Below are 15,054 nucleotides of genomic sequence, written 5' to 3' on the forward strand. Positions count from 1 at the left end.
TGCACATCAATTTTTTCTTCATTTATGCTGAGTCATTGTTAAAACAGCTGATGATGTTTGCATCTAGAATGATTGTTGTTGTATGTTTAATAACTTTCCGTGTGATGTTAAACCACGTGATGATGAAAGTGTGTAAGTTTCGTTGTTTTTTTTTTTCATTTTCTTTTTCTTTTTGCCTAAATAAATATGCAAACTTACCCCCTTTGTGCTTATTGTCACGAATGTGACGCGTGTTCTTATTCTCGCCGTCCAGTTACAGTGACAGCCATAAATGTAAACTCATTTCTCCCTCTAGCGGTCAGAAAACCGTCTATTATTTAGCGATTAAATACCACGGCTGTCGTCAAAATCAACTCGAATTTAGATTTTCGAGTGATTATGAAAAACAGAATGTCCAAAACAAGAACATAGAATTATTATTATTGTATCTAAAGCAGGAGCGGGCCGGTCGTCGTAGCGTGCGGGGGTATAGCTCAGTGGTAGAGCATTTGACTGCAGATCAAGAGGTCTCCGGTTCAAATCCGGATGCCCCCTAAAATCTAATTTTGCTCTTTTGCCAGTGAAAAACGCCACGTTTGTTGTTGAAGTCGTGTTAGTGCTATCGTAACGTTGTAGTTTAGGCGCTATTGTTTAATAAACAAGAAAAACGTTATATAGAACAAAGCGTGTCAATACGAAGCTGTCAAGCAGGACGAAAACAGTAAGACCACAGAGAAGATTCGTGAATGTAGTAAAGGAGGGTATACAGAGGGCTGGAGGGACAGAGACAAGGATGGTAAAGACAAAGGAAGCCAAAGGTAAACTAGCGTTAACAACCTCAATAGCATGCTGCCCATCGCTTATTAAAATAACAACACACACATAGCAATAATAACATTTATTTAAAAAAAATCAAACTATACAGTATGTACATTGCAAAATTATGACTCATAGCAGCTAGCGCCTTCTCCCATTCAAGAAATCGCTGTCATATACAGTACACAGTCCAAGAGCATTAAAAAAAGAATAAATTAATATAAATATTCAGGTTTAATGAAGCTAAAATCATTTGCTGGCGTTAAATTAAATTTTAACATCAGATGCAGGCTTGTAGGCTTTTGCAACATTGCAGAAATCCTGAGAAGGAAAACCACAGCAGCTGCATAATGTTCTTTTGTTTGTTTTCTTTATAGTCTTACTGTTTGCTGGTAAACTGTGATGAATCAGTAGTTTGTGAACTAAGAACAAAAATCTTCATTTATGAGAACTAAGTCAAAATGAAATTAGGATTGTCTTGTTTTAAAGCGTCTGTGGAATCACTGGATCAGTTCTAGAAAATTAAGATACTAATAGGAAAATATATGACTTAGTGTTATAAATCATTGTCCTTTGTCAACCTGCCTTATTGTTTTCCTTTCTAATAATAAAATAATAACATTTTAGTCACTCTTGACAGTTAAAGTGGAACGTGATACTTCTGGTGAGGTAGGATAATTTGCCCAAACATTGTTCTCATTTACACACAGGCCACTTATGTCAATACATTACTAACACTTTCTCTCCCTCAGTGCACAACCTCCAGATTACTAAAATATAATCAAACAATCAAACAGTTTTTGAAGCTTGTCTGTTGTCATGTTTCCGAGGCTGAGGTACACACAACGCAGGTTTCTTCAGGATGTCACATTGTCAGTAAGTCATACTGTAGACGTGGTGAGGCAGTTTCTGTCACAGATGTTGTGGTCACAGGCTCAAAACACTGTAAATAATCCTGACACTGCAGCCTTTGCAGCGCCCGAGAGGCTGGTTCAGTTTCAGGACTTTTAATCCATTGTTTTCTTCTAGTTTGCCACAACCCGCGACTTCATCCAGTCCAGACTGGCAGGTAGACTGCAGGGAGAGATCAGAAGCATTTTGATAAGTGTTTCAAAGGCTATTATTTCAACAGAAGCAGTGGTATGCAGAGGCATGTTTCTGTTAGCTACGTCACATATTTGTGAAGGGTGAGTAATAGTCGGTGATACTGAGAGCTGGAGGTGCGTTAGACTCACCCCTCTCCTGTCAGGGCGCAGCAAGCTTGAACATGCCAGGAGTGTGTTGTGATGGAGTCGAGCGTGAGGAACTGGGAGATCTCTGCCGCTGTCAGGGAACCCTTCATGTCCTGTTTGTTGGCCAGGATAAGAACGGCTGCATTCTGTAGGTCCTAAAAAGAATTAAAAAATGGGTTACCGATACCGTGTCTGCACTCAGTTTCCACTGGAAATATGTGATGTTGTTCAAAACAAACAGCAACCTCAGCGGAACATAGAAACGCACAGACATGCTGACTATAAGAAGAAAGTTCCTCATCACAGTATGTCATGGGTGAGTAATCTGCTTTCACATCTATTACGCAATCAGTGTCTGTCTGAAAGCGGGAGGGAACGTCAAACACCAAAACACAAATGCCAAAAGAGGGCAGCTTCACAAAACAACAATGTGATTGTACGTCAAAGCAGCTCTCAAAGAAAACAGGCAAAACACTTCATATTTAAACAATAAAGCAAAGTATGATCAACCCTCCTCTACCTGTTTATCATCCGTAAGCAGTATTCAAATATGTTAAAAGGCACTTTTAATATAGTTATGACCAAGTAACTTCCCTAAATGTTTTAATAAAGTCAGTCTCTACGCTATGTTTTAAAGATCCTACCTCATGTGCGAGCATTCGGTGAAGTTCTTCTTTGGTTACAGTCAGTCGTTCCCGGTCAGTGCTGTCCACAACCAGAATGACGATCTGAAAGGGAAATAATAGTTATTAAACCTGTTATAAGGTCGTTCTTATCAGGACCCAATCTATGGGACGCTTGATTCATAAGAGGGAGCACAGCATGTCTACAATGCTCTATTAAAGATACAGTACCTGTAAACAATGGATCACAGGAAAAGTCATAAAACAGATGCAGGTGCATTAGCAGCCAGCACTTCAAAAGCTTTCACTTTCTCTGGATTTATTTTTGGGAACTGTTAATATCACTTCCAATGCACTTCAATGAAAGATTTACTGTGTTTTAAAAGTTTTTTAGAGATAGAAAGGATCTGAAGAGTGTAGGTGAGCCATACCTCTGTGTTGCCATAGTAGGAGTACCAGCTAGCTCGCAGGCTCTCCTGTCCTCCGATATCCCAAACCAAAAAGTGAGTCTTCCGAACGGTGATCTGTTCGACGTTGCTGCCAATAGTTGGTGATGTGTGGACGGCTTCTTTTGTCAGACTAGATGTATTTGAAAAAGGGAAAAGATGCATTTAGAATTAGATTAAACTGTGAGAACAGATTTTAAAAAACTGCTGAAAGACTCAGAAAGCAGTCAGATCACTCACAATTGATAGAGGATGGTCGTCTTCCCAGCATTATCCAAACCCACAATGATGACTTTGTGCTCTGTAGGAAAGTTAAACATGTTAAAGTTGCATGCTCACTGCAAATTCAGCCTCAAGGGATAAATGTACACACAGATAAGATAAAAGGCAGGTACATGAGGGTGATGTGCTGAACAGATTCACATCTCTTATCAAAAGACTGTTCTTGCAGTAAAACACGTCCAACACTTGGTTTAAGTGTCGTATATAAGAAAGGACTGAAACTTTACTGTGTCAGGAAATCAGTTTTTAGTAAGGTGATCAAACCACAATTATCACATATTACCCGATACAGGAGCTTAACACACCGACGGGCTTTTATAATTCATCTAAACAGCAACAATGCAGGCATAACAAGACGAACACAAGAATTAAAGCACATGTACCTTTGTCCCCGAACACAGCCATCATCTTAGACAGCAGATAGCCCATGTTCAACAGGTGTGAGCGATGAATACAAAAGAAATCCAGAGGAAGCAGACTTCAGTATCGATTAGAAGCTGACTGTCAGACTGACTCTGCTGCGGGATCTATTATCAGTTTCTGCCTCGGCATACCATTTGTGGGCGGCGCTTCCTCCTCAGAAAGTCTGCACCTTTTGCCGAGTGAGTCACGAGCAGCGTAGATAGTAATGATGGTGCGTTCAGTGCTGTGGGGAATACAAAACGTGGGCCGGTGAGGGATTCGCCAAGGGCTAGATTATCCACAAAGTAAGTTGGGGTTTGTGTGGGACGGTGTGGATTATGTTACAGATGCAAGTGGGTAGGCTGTTTTTTCTTTCCTTTTTTTTTGTTTAAATAATTGTAAGTTAAAGATTTTGCTCAGATGAGATTTTCCCAACATCTTAAAAGCATCACTGGAAGACTGAGATTGTTTTGGAGTCATGTGTGGTCGTCTTTGTACTTTCACACATTTACTTGCTTGTGTTTTTAGTAGGGATGCTGTCACAGATCAGCACATATCTTTTTGTTGCACGAGTGTGAGAGAGGTGTTCACTATTATATAGAGCCAATTAAATTGTGAGACGCTGACTCCATAATTGAGAATATTAGTGAAATACTGGGCTGTACCAAATAAATGGGGCACCCTGTCACCCTGGACAGAAATATTGTCCTAGCTGTAATACAATATACCCTGGCATTTCTATATTCTACTATATAGAATTTTATTTATTCTACCCTCATTTTAACAAAGTGGAAAAAATATAGAAATAGCAGCCGCCCTTGCCCATAATTTCCTTTGGGATTAATAATATTTCTGATTCTGATTCTTTGTATATGTGATTATTTACTTTGGGGTAATAAAGTAATTTAAGGCATTTAAGATTTTATTGTTTTGCTTTGTTTTTATTTGGGCCAAATATTCTAAATATATTTTAAATGTCTCCCAAATCGCTTTCTTTGCCCCGTTCATTGTGTAGTGACCTCTTTATCAGGTCTATAGAAAACTACTTGTGCTCCAAACTGAGGAAGAATATGTTTGTAAAAGCCGAATAAGTACCGAAAAATCCTAGATAAATCATCGTTCGTCATCACGAGATATTAGCGTACATTAAATGCAATTTATTTACCTCCTTAAATATCGAAAATCTGAGCTCACCTATAGTCCCTGAAGGCAACCTACAAGTCCTGCCACACCGACGGCACGAGTGGGATAATGACGCAGTCGGTGACACGCGTATGTCCGGTCTATATATGGAAAGAGAAGTAAAACTATGTACCTTCCTTTCTGAGAAACCATAGAACTTATCGGCCTGTAAAAACCAACAGAAAGCAAAACTGGCTTCAAACAAAGAATTCCCCGGGATTTCCACTGAACCGTCCAAGCAATTTTATATCAGTTCTACTCTCAACTCTCCAGTTACACAATCACAACACTGATGACCTCTTTGCATATTAGGGCCTCTGATCTGACAGATTTGTCTTAATTTCAAACCCATAAGAGATTCAGTAATGAGGCATACTTATATTCACCTCAGTCAAAGTATTGTACCTGTATTTATTTCCCTATAATTTATTTATAGCTTGAAGTGTTTTAAGTGAAATTAATTGCCAGGTTTCATTCTGGAAATAAATGTATATTGAAGGTGAAAGGCATTTTCTTTAGTTTATTGAGGTAAAAGTAATCACATAAGCACACTTTCTCATCAGGAATACAGTTATGGTATCTGTTATCTTCATCATCATCATCATCATTTTTATTATTATTGTGATTATTACCGCTGCACATTTCTTTTCCACTATAATTAAGCATTTAATGTTACCTTATCACTCTCCAGTATTTCTGTTTGCTACATTAAAGGATCTACGATGTGATTTTTTTAAATTAACTTGCATGTCAGACAGTATATACTTGAAATTAACTCTGCTTTATAACCGTGATATGGTCCTTATTGTTAATACAGATGATCAGATAACAGTCATCAGAAACACTTTGAAAGATGTCATTCCACATGTGTACACTTCAAAATCTGAAGCAGTGATACTGCAGATAACTTTTTGTGTTTTTCTTTAAAATTATCCTGCTTTAACTATAATAATGGAAGTTTACCCTTAGTTTTAGTTATACATGCAAACATGTGTTACATATTTGTTCTGTCCCGTTCTGTCAGTTTTTAGCAGTTTGTTATTACAGTCATTTTGACCCTGTTGAGCAACGCTCTGATGTAAGTCTCACATTTCGATTTACAGATGGAAACCGTGTCTCAGGTCTGTGACAGTTTGTCCTGTGCAGAGCATCAGCTCGACGATGACAAAAACCACATCCTGGAGTGAGCCAGCTGCACTTCATAACTGCACTTCAGAAAATGCAGGTGTTTTGAAATGTGCTGCAATTTGACACGAGTATTTTGGAAATTACGTTTCTGTGAATACAAAGTGAAATTGTTTTTTTTATTCTCAGAATCTGTCAACATTCTTGTGGCTCATTGTTTTGCAGGTTTACACCCAGCAGAAGTATGGGATAGTTTCTACATTCAGGGTGGTGTTGGCTTTTTTTTTTTTTAAAATAAGACAGTCATATGAAAAAGCTTAGTACAACCTGATGAATCAATAGCTTGTATAACTACCTTTAGCAAGAATAATGCAGAGTAGTTGTTTTCAGCACGACTTTGTTAGTCTCTTGCATCATTATAGAGAAATTTTGGCCCACTCTTCTTTACAGCATTGCTTCTGCTCATTGGGGTTTGCAGGGATTTGTTTTTGCACAGCTTTTTAAAGGCCTTAGGTTGATTCAACAAGTCGATTCTGTTCCTTTTCAGGCATTTGCTACTGCACTTGGGATTATTATCCTGTTGCATGACCTTGTTTGGTCCAACGTGTAGCTGTCAGACAGATGGCCTCACATTTGTGTCCAGAATATTTTCGTATACAGAGGCGGTCATGGTTGACTACATGGTTGGTGCCCAGGTCGTGTTGCTGCAAAAACAAAATAAGCACAGTTTCCCCCTCCTCCACCACTGTGCTTCACAGTTGCTATGATGTTTTTGTGCTAAACTGGTGGTGTGCATTATGGGTAAACATTCCCACATTGGTCCCATCTATCCAAAGGTCATTATTCCACAACTCTTGTAGCTTGTTCAGATTCATCTTTGTGAAGCTATGATACTGTGTTCTTTTTAGAGAGAAAAGGCTTTCTGTTGGCGAACTTTCAATTCATACCCTTCTTTATTCTAATTCTAATTATTCTATGATGCACTTTAGCATTTAGCATTGCTAACAGAAGCCTGTCAAGTTTGAGATGTAGCTCTTGGGTATTTTTCTGACATGGGGCAAATTTGTTGAGACATCCATTCCTGGAGAAATTGTGGCATTGTGTTAACACCCAGCTGAATGCTCCAGACCAGCAAACTATCAAAATATCTGCTTCCACAGAGGTGCTGATGATTAATTAATTAAGTGCATTTGATTAGCAGTACCTGGCTGCTACTTACCCTCTTAATTCCTATGGAAGCAGCAAGCCTGTCTTTTGCTTTTCATATCAATTTTGACTAATTATCATGTAATTTATTGAAAAACTAATCTACTCTATGATTTGTATTGAACTATGTGTTCACATGTATCCAGTGGAATAAACAACACGACGCAGACATACACGTGCAGACATTTAGCATTTTTGACAGCTGTTTTTGTTCATCACATCTCACTGTAACAATGAAATGACACAATGGCATTTTCTTATTCGATTTTTAATTAAAATACGAATTTATCCACAGATTAAAAATGAAAGGCAGAAAAAGCAAAATGTAGCTACAATCAGGCACCAATGATACATGTTATTTCATCATTTTAACAATTGCGATAACGCAACAATAACATTATTTACTGATCATTATTTAATATTTATTTATTCAACTGAAGACGGGGGTGGGCCAAAGCAGCCTACCAAAGACATTCATGAATTCTCCATTATAGATAACTGTGTAAAGACCAAAGCTGATCCTATCCCCCCCACTGCCCACTTTATACTCCTCTCACTAGCTCACAAGAACTGAAGATTGAAAAAAATAATGCAAATGTTCACTGAAAAAAACAAAAACCCAACACTAATTCAGTCAGAAATCAGGAGTAAGAAGAGAGTGGTATTTAATATTAGACAAGCGAGCTGTTTGGGTGGAAGTTCGAAGTGATTAACCACACGTACAAGTACTTTTTATATAACTGTTAGCCCTGAAAAACAGACGACGAAGCTGGTGCAAAGAAAAAAGAGATGAGCAACGAGCTGGGACGGAGCAGCCACGAGACACAAAGAGACAGAGATATGGTATGAAAACGAGTGTAACAAGAGTTAAGACATCCCACCGCAGCAGCGGCGGACATGGCTTGGCGAGACATTCCGGCACTTGTGATTGGAGTTTTCTTGAAATAAGGGGTGGGAGTGACTAAGGCAGGACGTTTCGTTCACACAACTACTTTGAATCTGCACCACATTTGGAAACCAGAGAACAACTGGAGGTGCCCTCAGCACCCATGAAGAAGAGGATAACAGAAATGGGAGGACTGGGTCAGACATATACAGTCAGGTATGGTGACTGAACCAGGTTAGGGAAGAAGTAAACATCTTTGGAGTGTATTATTCATTGTTATCGCACTGACATGAGTATAGCAACATTGATAAATTTACGTGCTAAAATATGGCAACTTCTCCACCAACTTTTTAAGGTCTGGGTGATAAGAAAGTGGAGGTGAGAGACTCAAAACTTCTGGATATCAGTATGGGAGGAAACCCTGAAAGCCAAAAGCACTGAGTGAGCTTAAGGTAAAGAGAAACCCTGACACTGTACGTACATGGGAACCGTGACATTAGACCCTGTTTAAGACTGCAGAGGACAGACGTGATACACTACGGCTCTACCGACCTTTGCACTTTACAATCGAAGAGAGGATCGAATCATACAGATCAGAGTCGTAACAATTACTGTCCTTGTGCTGTGAGTATAGAAATCCATGATATTCATGCAGTATTAACATAAGAAACAAAAAAGACCAATATTATTTTTTCTAAATGTAAATAAACTGAATTACAAGAAGAACTTGATGAGAATGGCATCTGGCAGTTGATGTATTTCTTTACATTGTACTGGGATGTAAACAGATTTTTTTGTTAGCCTGACCGGCATGGCCCCAAACCTACACTTCAGTTCCTGTTGAACCCAAAAACCAGAGCATTTCCCCTCCATCCCCTCCTCTCCCTCTGTCCTCAGTCTGTCCAGGGGCTTCCTTGGCTCTGTGGTATGATGACCGTTCAGCGGATGTAGACGTCCCTCCCCCAGTCATCCTGGTTCTTGTTGCGGCTCATGTTGGCCCCTGTGTCCACAGGATCCTGGCAGTAACGCTCCCTCAGCTTGGCACGTCCATGCGGATGTGTCTGGCTCGGCATCGGAGGGTGGTTTCGGTTTTCCTGGTCCGGCTCGGCACCTTCGTCTTCCCAGGAGGCTTGTCGGCCGAGATGCTGCGCCAGGTGGAGGCGGCTGCCCCCACTTCCTCGGTAGGGCTCAGGCTCCTCATAGGGGTCGGTCTCAATGTCCATGCAGGAGTCACCGGCCTCGGTGTAGGCCGAGTCCCGGCTGCCCTGGGTCTCCGAGTCGAAGGTGTCTTGCCGTGAAAGGCCTCGCCCGCTGCCTCCTCGTAGCTGGCCACGAGAGGAGCGCAGGTATGCTTGCTGCTGGTGCTGCTGCTGGGGCTTCCCTCCCAGGTCTGTCTGATAGTCATGCAGCGTGCCGCTCCCACCACACTCTGTCAGAGGCCCTTCCCGCTTCTGCTCACCATGCACCAAGTACGCCCCCTGCAGCGAGCCGCACCCATGCCACACGAAAAGCATGCAGAGACACAAACAGCACACCAAGGTGTCAGCAGTTAATTAGCAGGGTTAGCAGACAGGGCAGAAAGAACAAAGATGCATACTTGTTCTAGCTTAAGAATCCATGACTTTAAAGGCATTAGTGCTGAAGATACTTATATGAAACACATTCCACATTAACATTGTGCATACTCACACTAGTCTATACTCAAACAACACAATTTAATCAGTAAGTAGAAATTGTTTAGTTCTGCTAATTGACTGTTATAAAATGATGATATCAATCTACAAACGAAAACAGATCCCAGCAACTTATAAAGAAGCTAAACTATATATCTACAATTACAATAGTGCCATCTGCTGGCTGTTTGAGCTCATGGCAGAACAAAGCAGCAAAATGATATAGCTCACATGTTTATCCTGAAACAGTTTTCCTTAAATTTAAAAATTCAATCCAGTTTGAATCTTTTTTAAAAAAAAATACTTTTCATTCATTTTTGTCAAGGATCCCTGCATAATTGTGTCCATTCGGTGCAAGACTGTCGCTTGTGTGCCATGTAATTAATCTGACAGCATGCAGCTCATGTTAGCTGATAAGGAGCCAGTAGCAACTGAAGAACAGAATGAAAACTGATTAGTATTTTGCTCTCACTCTTAAGATAAATTGATTAAACCGGACAGAGTGTTAGCAACAGCCTCCACCAAACTAAGCGTTTCTATTTGAAGAGGCGGACATGACTTGCTGTTTTCAGGGGTGGTACCATGGCAACAGAGAGGAGGACAGCAAACTGGATTTCAGCCTCTAGAAGCGCTGAAGAAAAGGAGGCCACAGAGCTGCAGAGGGCAGGGTGGGGGCAGCAGACGCTATTTTACGTCTGATTACAGTAAAATAGAAGGGATTGTGGGGGCAGAGGTACCTTCTGAGGTTATTCCTTGAGTCCAGTGTGCTTTCAGCTGAGCTGTTTTCACAGTTTTAAACAGTGCACAGAAGGAAAAGCTGACCTGCTAACATGCAGACTACATCATTTTTACTCGTAGGTGTTCTTAGGCTAGCTGTTCATGTGTGGAAAATTGGATCCTTGTTGGTTCATTTGGGTGTTAATTTCTTGCACAGATGTATCTGCGGTTTCCTATATACAGCATAAACAGGCTATTAGTGCACTCCTACTCCAGGGTAAAAGGAACAGGCTGCTGAGTTTGGGTTGAGTTGCCGGAGTCGCCCCCCACCCCCCTGTGCTACTGGACTTCAGAGAGCATGTTCTTCCTCTTTCCCCTCAGTGGCTACAGTGCCGTCCATGTCAGGCCACGGATCCATATTTCTGCGCAGGGAGGTGAGGACCTGTACCTGTAGGTTGGAGACGGGCTCTGGGGAGGCAGCCAGGGCTGCCGTAGCCATGGTACGATTCAGCAGAGGGTTGGGAGGGTTGCTGCTTGGAGGGTGTGTTGCCTTCCAGTAGGCTTCAAGGTAGTCAGCCAGGTGTTCGCAGGCATCCTCCAGCTGGTTCTCATCCAGGATGATGTCAAATAATTCCTGCAACAAAAAACAGCTCTTCATTTATTTCACTGTACCAAAGTGAATTTTCCTTCTGTCTTTACATGAATTCTAGTAACAGCCAATTGTTTTATCACAAAACCATCTGCTCCGCCTTTCAAGACATCATATGTAGAATGCCTCAGCATTTAAGCAAGTGGTAACTCTATCTGAAAAATTATGCCAGTGGTGAGAAAGGAATTAGTAGCCATTTGAGGCTAACCCAACAAAAGAGTCAGGCATTTTAAAAAAAGGTATTAAAAAGCAGATTTACGGTTTGCTGGAAAAAACTGTTTATATCTAGCTTTCCCTTTCATAACAGCTGTATGGTATTTTATTTTATTTTATTGAAGTCACTGTTCCCCCTCACCTGAATTCTAATGGGGAAGTTCGACTGTAAGTTACACTAATTCATACAGTTTGATAATGAAAAACTTAAACAACCATATTTCTGATCAGTTATTTCAGTGAGAGTTCAACCGAATGTAGTTATTCAGTTCACTGCAGTTTAGTGCTTCTGCAGAAATCATGGCAACCAGCATCACAGGGGAAGACAGTGAATGATGTGGCCTATAGAGGTCAGCATTTTCAACTTTTCTTTAAGCCTAGGTAGCATGTGCAGCTAGTTTTAAAGCAAGACCCTACTTGAAAATTGCAAAAGGAGCGGAAGTACGTTGTGGATATGTGAGCTCACAGTCAACATGAGTTCATTAAGCCACTTCTGAACCTAAAGAAAATGCCTCTCCATCTGTCTTCTGTTTTGCCTCTGAATTCTACAAGATATTTTTGGCATTTTTATAACTTGTTTTTTTTTTTTATATAAATATGCAAACACCACACACTTACATCCAACCTAGAGTAAGTTAGGTGTCACCAATTAATTTAACAAGCATGTATTTGTATTGTTAGAGGATGCAGAGAACATGGAAACTCCAAACAAAAAGGCAAAGCTGTGAGGCAGCACTGCTGACTACTGAATCATTGTGCCGCCCTTAGAACCCGCTCGTTCAAAAAAACTGATATGGAGGTGGACAGAACTCAAAATGCATTGTCCTAAACCAATGGCTGACACAACAGCCATATACAGACTATGGTCTCTATGCTCCTCCACACACAGCGACAGGGAACCAGCTGGGATGATGACTAAATATTACTCAAGACAGAACGATCAGGTCTATCGTAAAAGCATAACAGGCAGCCTGTTAAGGAGCGATTCTATAGCTCTGTGCCAAAAATGTATCATTTGTTAGCAAAGCCTGAGAGTAGCTCATTTATTGCTCTGTAAAATCATGTCAAAGTCCGCTCATGTAAAGATAGATGCATAAGTGTTATTCTGTAAAACCGGAAAGTACTGTGATATAAGTTTTTACATCTTTTCCTGAAATCCATCCAAGTAGGTTTTATGCCTAAACCCCCAAAAAACTGTGATGGAAAAAGCACTTGCCAAGTGCTTGCTCATAAGGTGTAGTCTGATTGTTATTTTTGTAGGGCCCCCACTCAGAATAAAAGCAGCCGTTGTTGGATGAGGGGCAGTATAAATAAAATTGAATTAAACTGAATTGAGGGCCTCGAACCTGTCTTCTTTCAGCTGTTAATCGTCAGATACCGTTGGAAAATAATCCCAAAGGGGTACTTGATGAGTTCAAATTCATTTGACTGAGTGTCAGGGTGTGATGAGCCGGGGATGAGAATATGTTAAAAAAGCTCAAGTCGCAAAGCAAAACTCACAGGTGGGCACTGAGCCAGCTTGTCTGCTGCAACCATCTGCACGTTTAAGTGTTTAGCCTGGGACTTCCCTCTGGATTTAATGAGCCTCTGGAGAACCTGCAGGGAGATAGCAGAGCACTGAACTGAAACAATATTTACTGCTATCAGAATCAGAAGACGGTAGAGTCATTCCAAAATTAAGTATGAGAATCGGTTTAAATGAATGAATGAAACAGGCATACCTTAGGGGAAGCTATTTTGATATAAACAATGATGGGAGCCAGGGAAGTCTTAGCCAGTTGAGAGGGGTGGTTAATGGTGTCGGCATCCAAAGCAACAAGCTGGAGAGTTCGGGCCAGCTCGAAGATACGCTCGATCTCACTCTGCACCTCAGCTGAATGCCCAGGAAACAGACAAGACACGTGAATACAGTGAGACAACAAAACAGATACATGATCTCTGTTTGAGGAGTTAAAGCACTGCATGTGAGCCAATCTCCCTTAACTTTGTGCAAAAGTACATAACAGACGTGTTAGTTCTTACTCATGCATGTCGGAGTTAAGAGGAAAACAAAACAGCTCCAAGCGTATGAATCAGATTGGACCACAGTTAAAAGTTCCATTTATGCACAGCTAAATGGAGCGCTCGAACATCCTCATTCTCCTGCCCCCTCCTGACATTTCAGATATGTATTTAATGCTTTTTTAAAAGGTGCAGAGAAAGGAGGCACTTAAGAATGAGATGCCTGTGGTACTTGAAATAACTTACAATAAGGGCACAAGTTCTCACCATGTAACTAAAACAGAAACATCAACGACAAAAAAACAACCAAACAAACAAAAAAAACAACCTCATTAAATAGATGAAGTGGAACATTAGTTGTTTTGTTAGCACTAATAGGCACAGCGGTAATTATACTATCAGGTGCACCACTCAAGGCTGTAGAATGCTGAACGTTGTGTTCATTGTTCCTCAACAGCAGCCTATAAAAGCTGGTTATTTAGCATTTCGAAGACAGCTCCACCTTTTTATCAGCCTGTCGACGTGTAAGGAGCGAGATTAAAACAGAAAACCAGAATGTTCCTCGTCTGTCTGGTCAACCCTCAGCGCCTCCGAGGTGTCTGTGCGCTGCCAACCCAAGTGGCAAAGAGAGATAACAGGGGCAAGGCAATCTGCACAGAGACGTGGCCCGCACATTTCAGCAGCCTCCAGAGGGCTAAAGGATAGAGAATTAAAGCCGGAGGCGAAACGGGGTCTCTGCAGAATGACAAGAGACGTGAACTTTTAAGTTGTACAAAGAAACAGCAGCCAAGGTTTCCATTAACCTCGACAAAGCCTTCTGCGAATTTGGATTTAACTTCAGAGAGACGTTTGCTCCCCCGTGATGACAAGAGTGAATTTAAAAGGCAAGGTCCAGCTGCAATAGATGCTATCCTTGGGTATGACTGAAGATAAACAGCATTATGAGTCACAACATAAGGGTGACAGCAGGATGGGAGAGTATCGTCTTCCCTCTCTGCTACCAGCCGCTCTGCTGCCCTCCCACGGATCGCTTCCTGCTTGGGTTTTGTAATTGGTTTCTTTTTGTTAAGAGACTACAGGCTGTCACACAGAAGTATGAGGAACAGAGAAATTGACAGGCAAGCAGACAGGCAGACAACGATGTATGAGCAGATGATGAATATAGTTAGAAGAAAAAGGGGAGGGGAAGGAAAGAGAAAGAGATGCTTCATTGTTTTGTTGCGGGAAGAGCATACGTACCCAGTACGTCTGAATCAAAAGACAGAGGAGGAAGAGGATGGGTGGTGGGAGAGAAAGGGGGGAGGATGGGTGTAGACAGGATGAAGAGAGAGAGGAGGCCAGATCAGACTCAGGCAATCAGAGCAGGTGTAAAAAGAAAATAAGTGACAGTCTCGTGTCTTTGGATGATACACCTCAAACTTGAAACTGAAGTACGTTAACTGCTAGAACTGATCGTTAGTAATTATCTAACCTAAAATATTCCGATTTATCATGTATACATTTGAAAGAAAAGTCCTCCATGTGATGTCACTGATAACCACACCTCTGACAACACAGATGCTGAAATGTTTTTCTCAAACATTCAGCTTCAAGAGCTTCATTTTGTGCTTGAATACAGACAG

The 15,054-nt window shown here is 41.0% G+C and overlaps 2 protein-coding genes across 5 annotated transcripts in view; both read right to left on the reverse strand.

Annotated features, from left to right (window-relative positions):
* Nucleotides 1–913: 913 nt before the first annotated feature.
* Nucleotides 914–3,950, reverse strand: arl5c (ADP-ribosylation factor-like 5C). Its single transcript, XM_080905806.1, has 6 exons — nucleotides 3,762–3,950; nucleotides 3,337–3,397; nucleotides 3,082–3,229; nucleotides 2,672–2,755; nucleotides 2,031–2,182; nucleotides 914–1,869 (listed from the first exon to the last, which is right to left on the reverse strand). The coding sequence occupies exons 1-6, from the start codon at nucleotides 3,805–3,807 to the stop codon at nucleotides 1,821–1,823; spliced, it is 540 nt and encodes a 179-aa protein (XP_080761932.1). The 5' UTR covers nucleotides 3,808–3,950; the 3' UTR covers nucleotides 914–1,820.
* A 3,601-nt stretch (nucleotides 3,951–7,551) lies between these two features.
* cacnb1 (calcium channel, voltage-dependent, beta 1 subunit) overlaps nucleotides 7,552–15,054 on the reverse strand; it is a 39,702-nt gene continuing 32,199 nt past the window's right edge. The window contains exons 11-14 of one of the 4 annotated variants that reach the window (XM_080905322.1): nucleotides 13,153–13,304; nucleotides 12,932–13,027; nucleotides 11,018–11,203; nucleotides 7,552–9,657 (exon numbers count right to left, since the gene is read on the reverse strand). In XM_080905322.1, the coding sequence (XP_080761448.1) occupies nucleotides 9,118–9,657; nucleotides 11,018–11,203; nucleotides 12,932–13,027; nucleotides 13,153–13,304 (974 nt within the window). In that variant the 3' untranslated portion in view covers nucleotides 7,552–9,117. Of the gene's footprint in view, nucleotides 9,658–9,699; nucleotides 11,204–12,931; nucleotides 13,028–13,152; nucleotides 13,305–15,054 lie in introns of those variants that run through there. The other 3 variants (XM_080905321.1, XM_080905323.1, XM_080905324.1) reach the window with 3 other exon arrangements.

The sequence above is a fragment of the Rhamphochromis sp. 'chilingali' genome, assembly GCF_963969265.1.
Source record: "Rhamphochromis sp. 'chilingali' genome assembly, chromosome: 15".
Lineage (NCBI taxonomy): Eukaryota > Metazoa > Chordata > Actinopteri > Cichliformes > Cichlidae > Rhamphochromis > Rhamphochromis sp. 'chilingali'.

What these genes read in the sequence shown, in the direction of transcription:
- arl5c (XM_080905806.1), bottom strand. Translation starts at nt 3,807, where the DNA reads ATGGGCTATCTGCTGTCTAAGATGATGGCTGTGTTCGGGGACAAAG. An exon ending in GGCTGTGTTCGGGGACAAAG is followed by an intron (nt 3,398 to 3,761) that starts GTACATGTGCTT and finishes ACTTTCCTACAG; the next exon opens with AGCACAAAGTCATCATTGTG. An exon ending in CCTACTATGGCAACACAGAG is followed by an intron (nt 2,756 to 3,081) that starts GTATGGCTCACC and finishes TTTCCCTTTCAG; the next exon opens with ATCGTCATTCTGGTTGTGGA.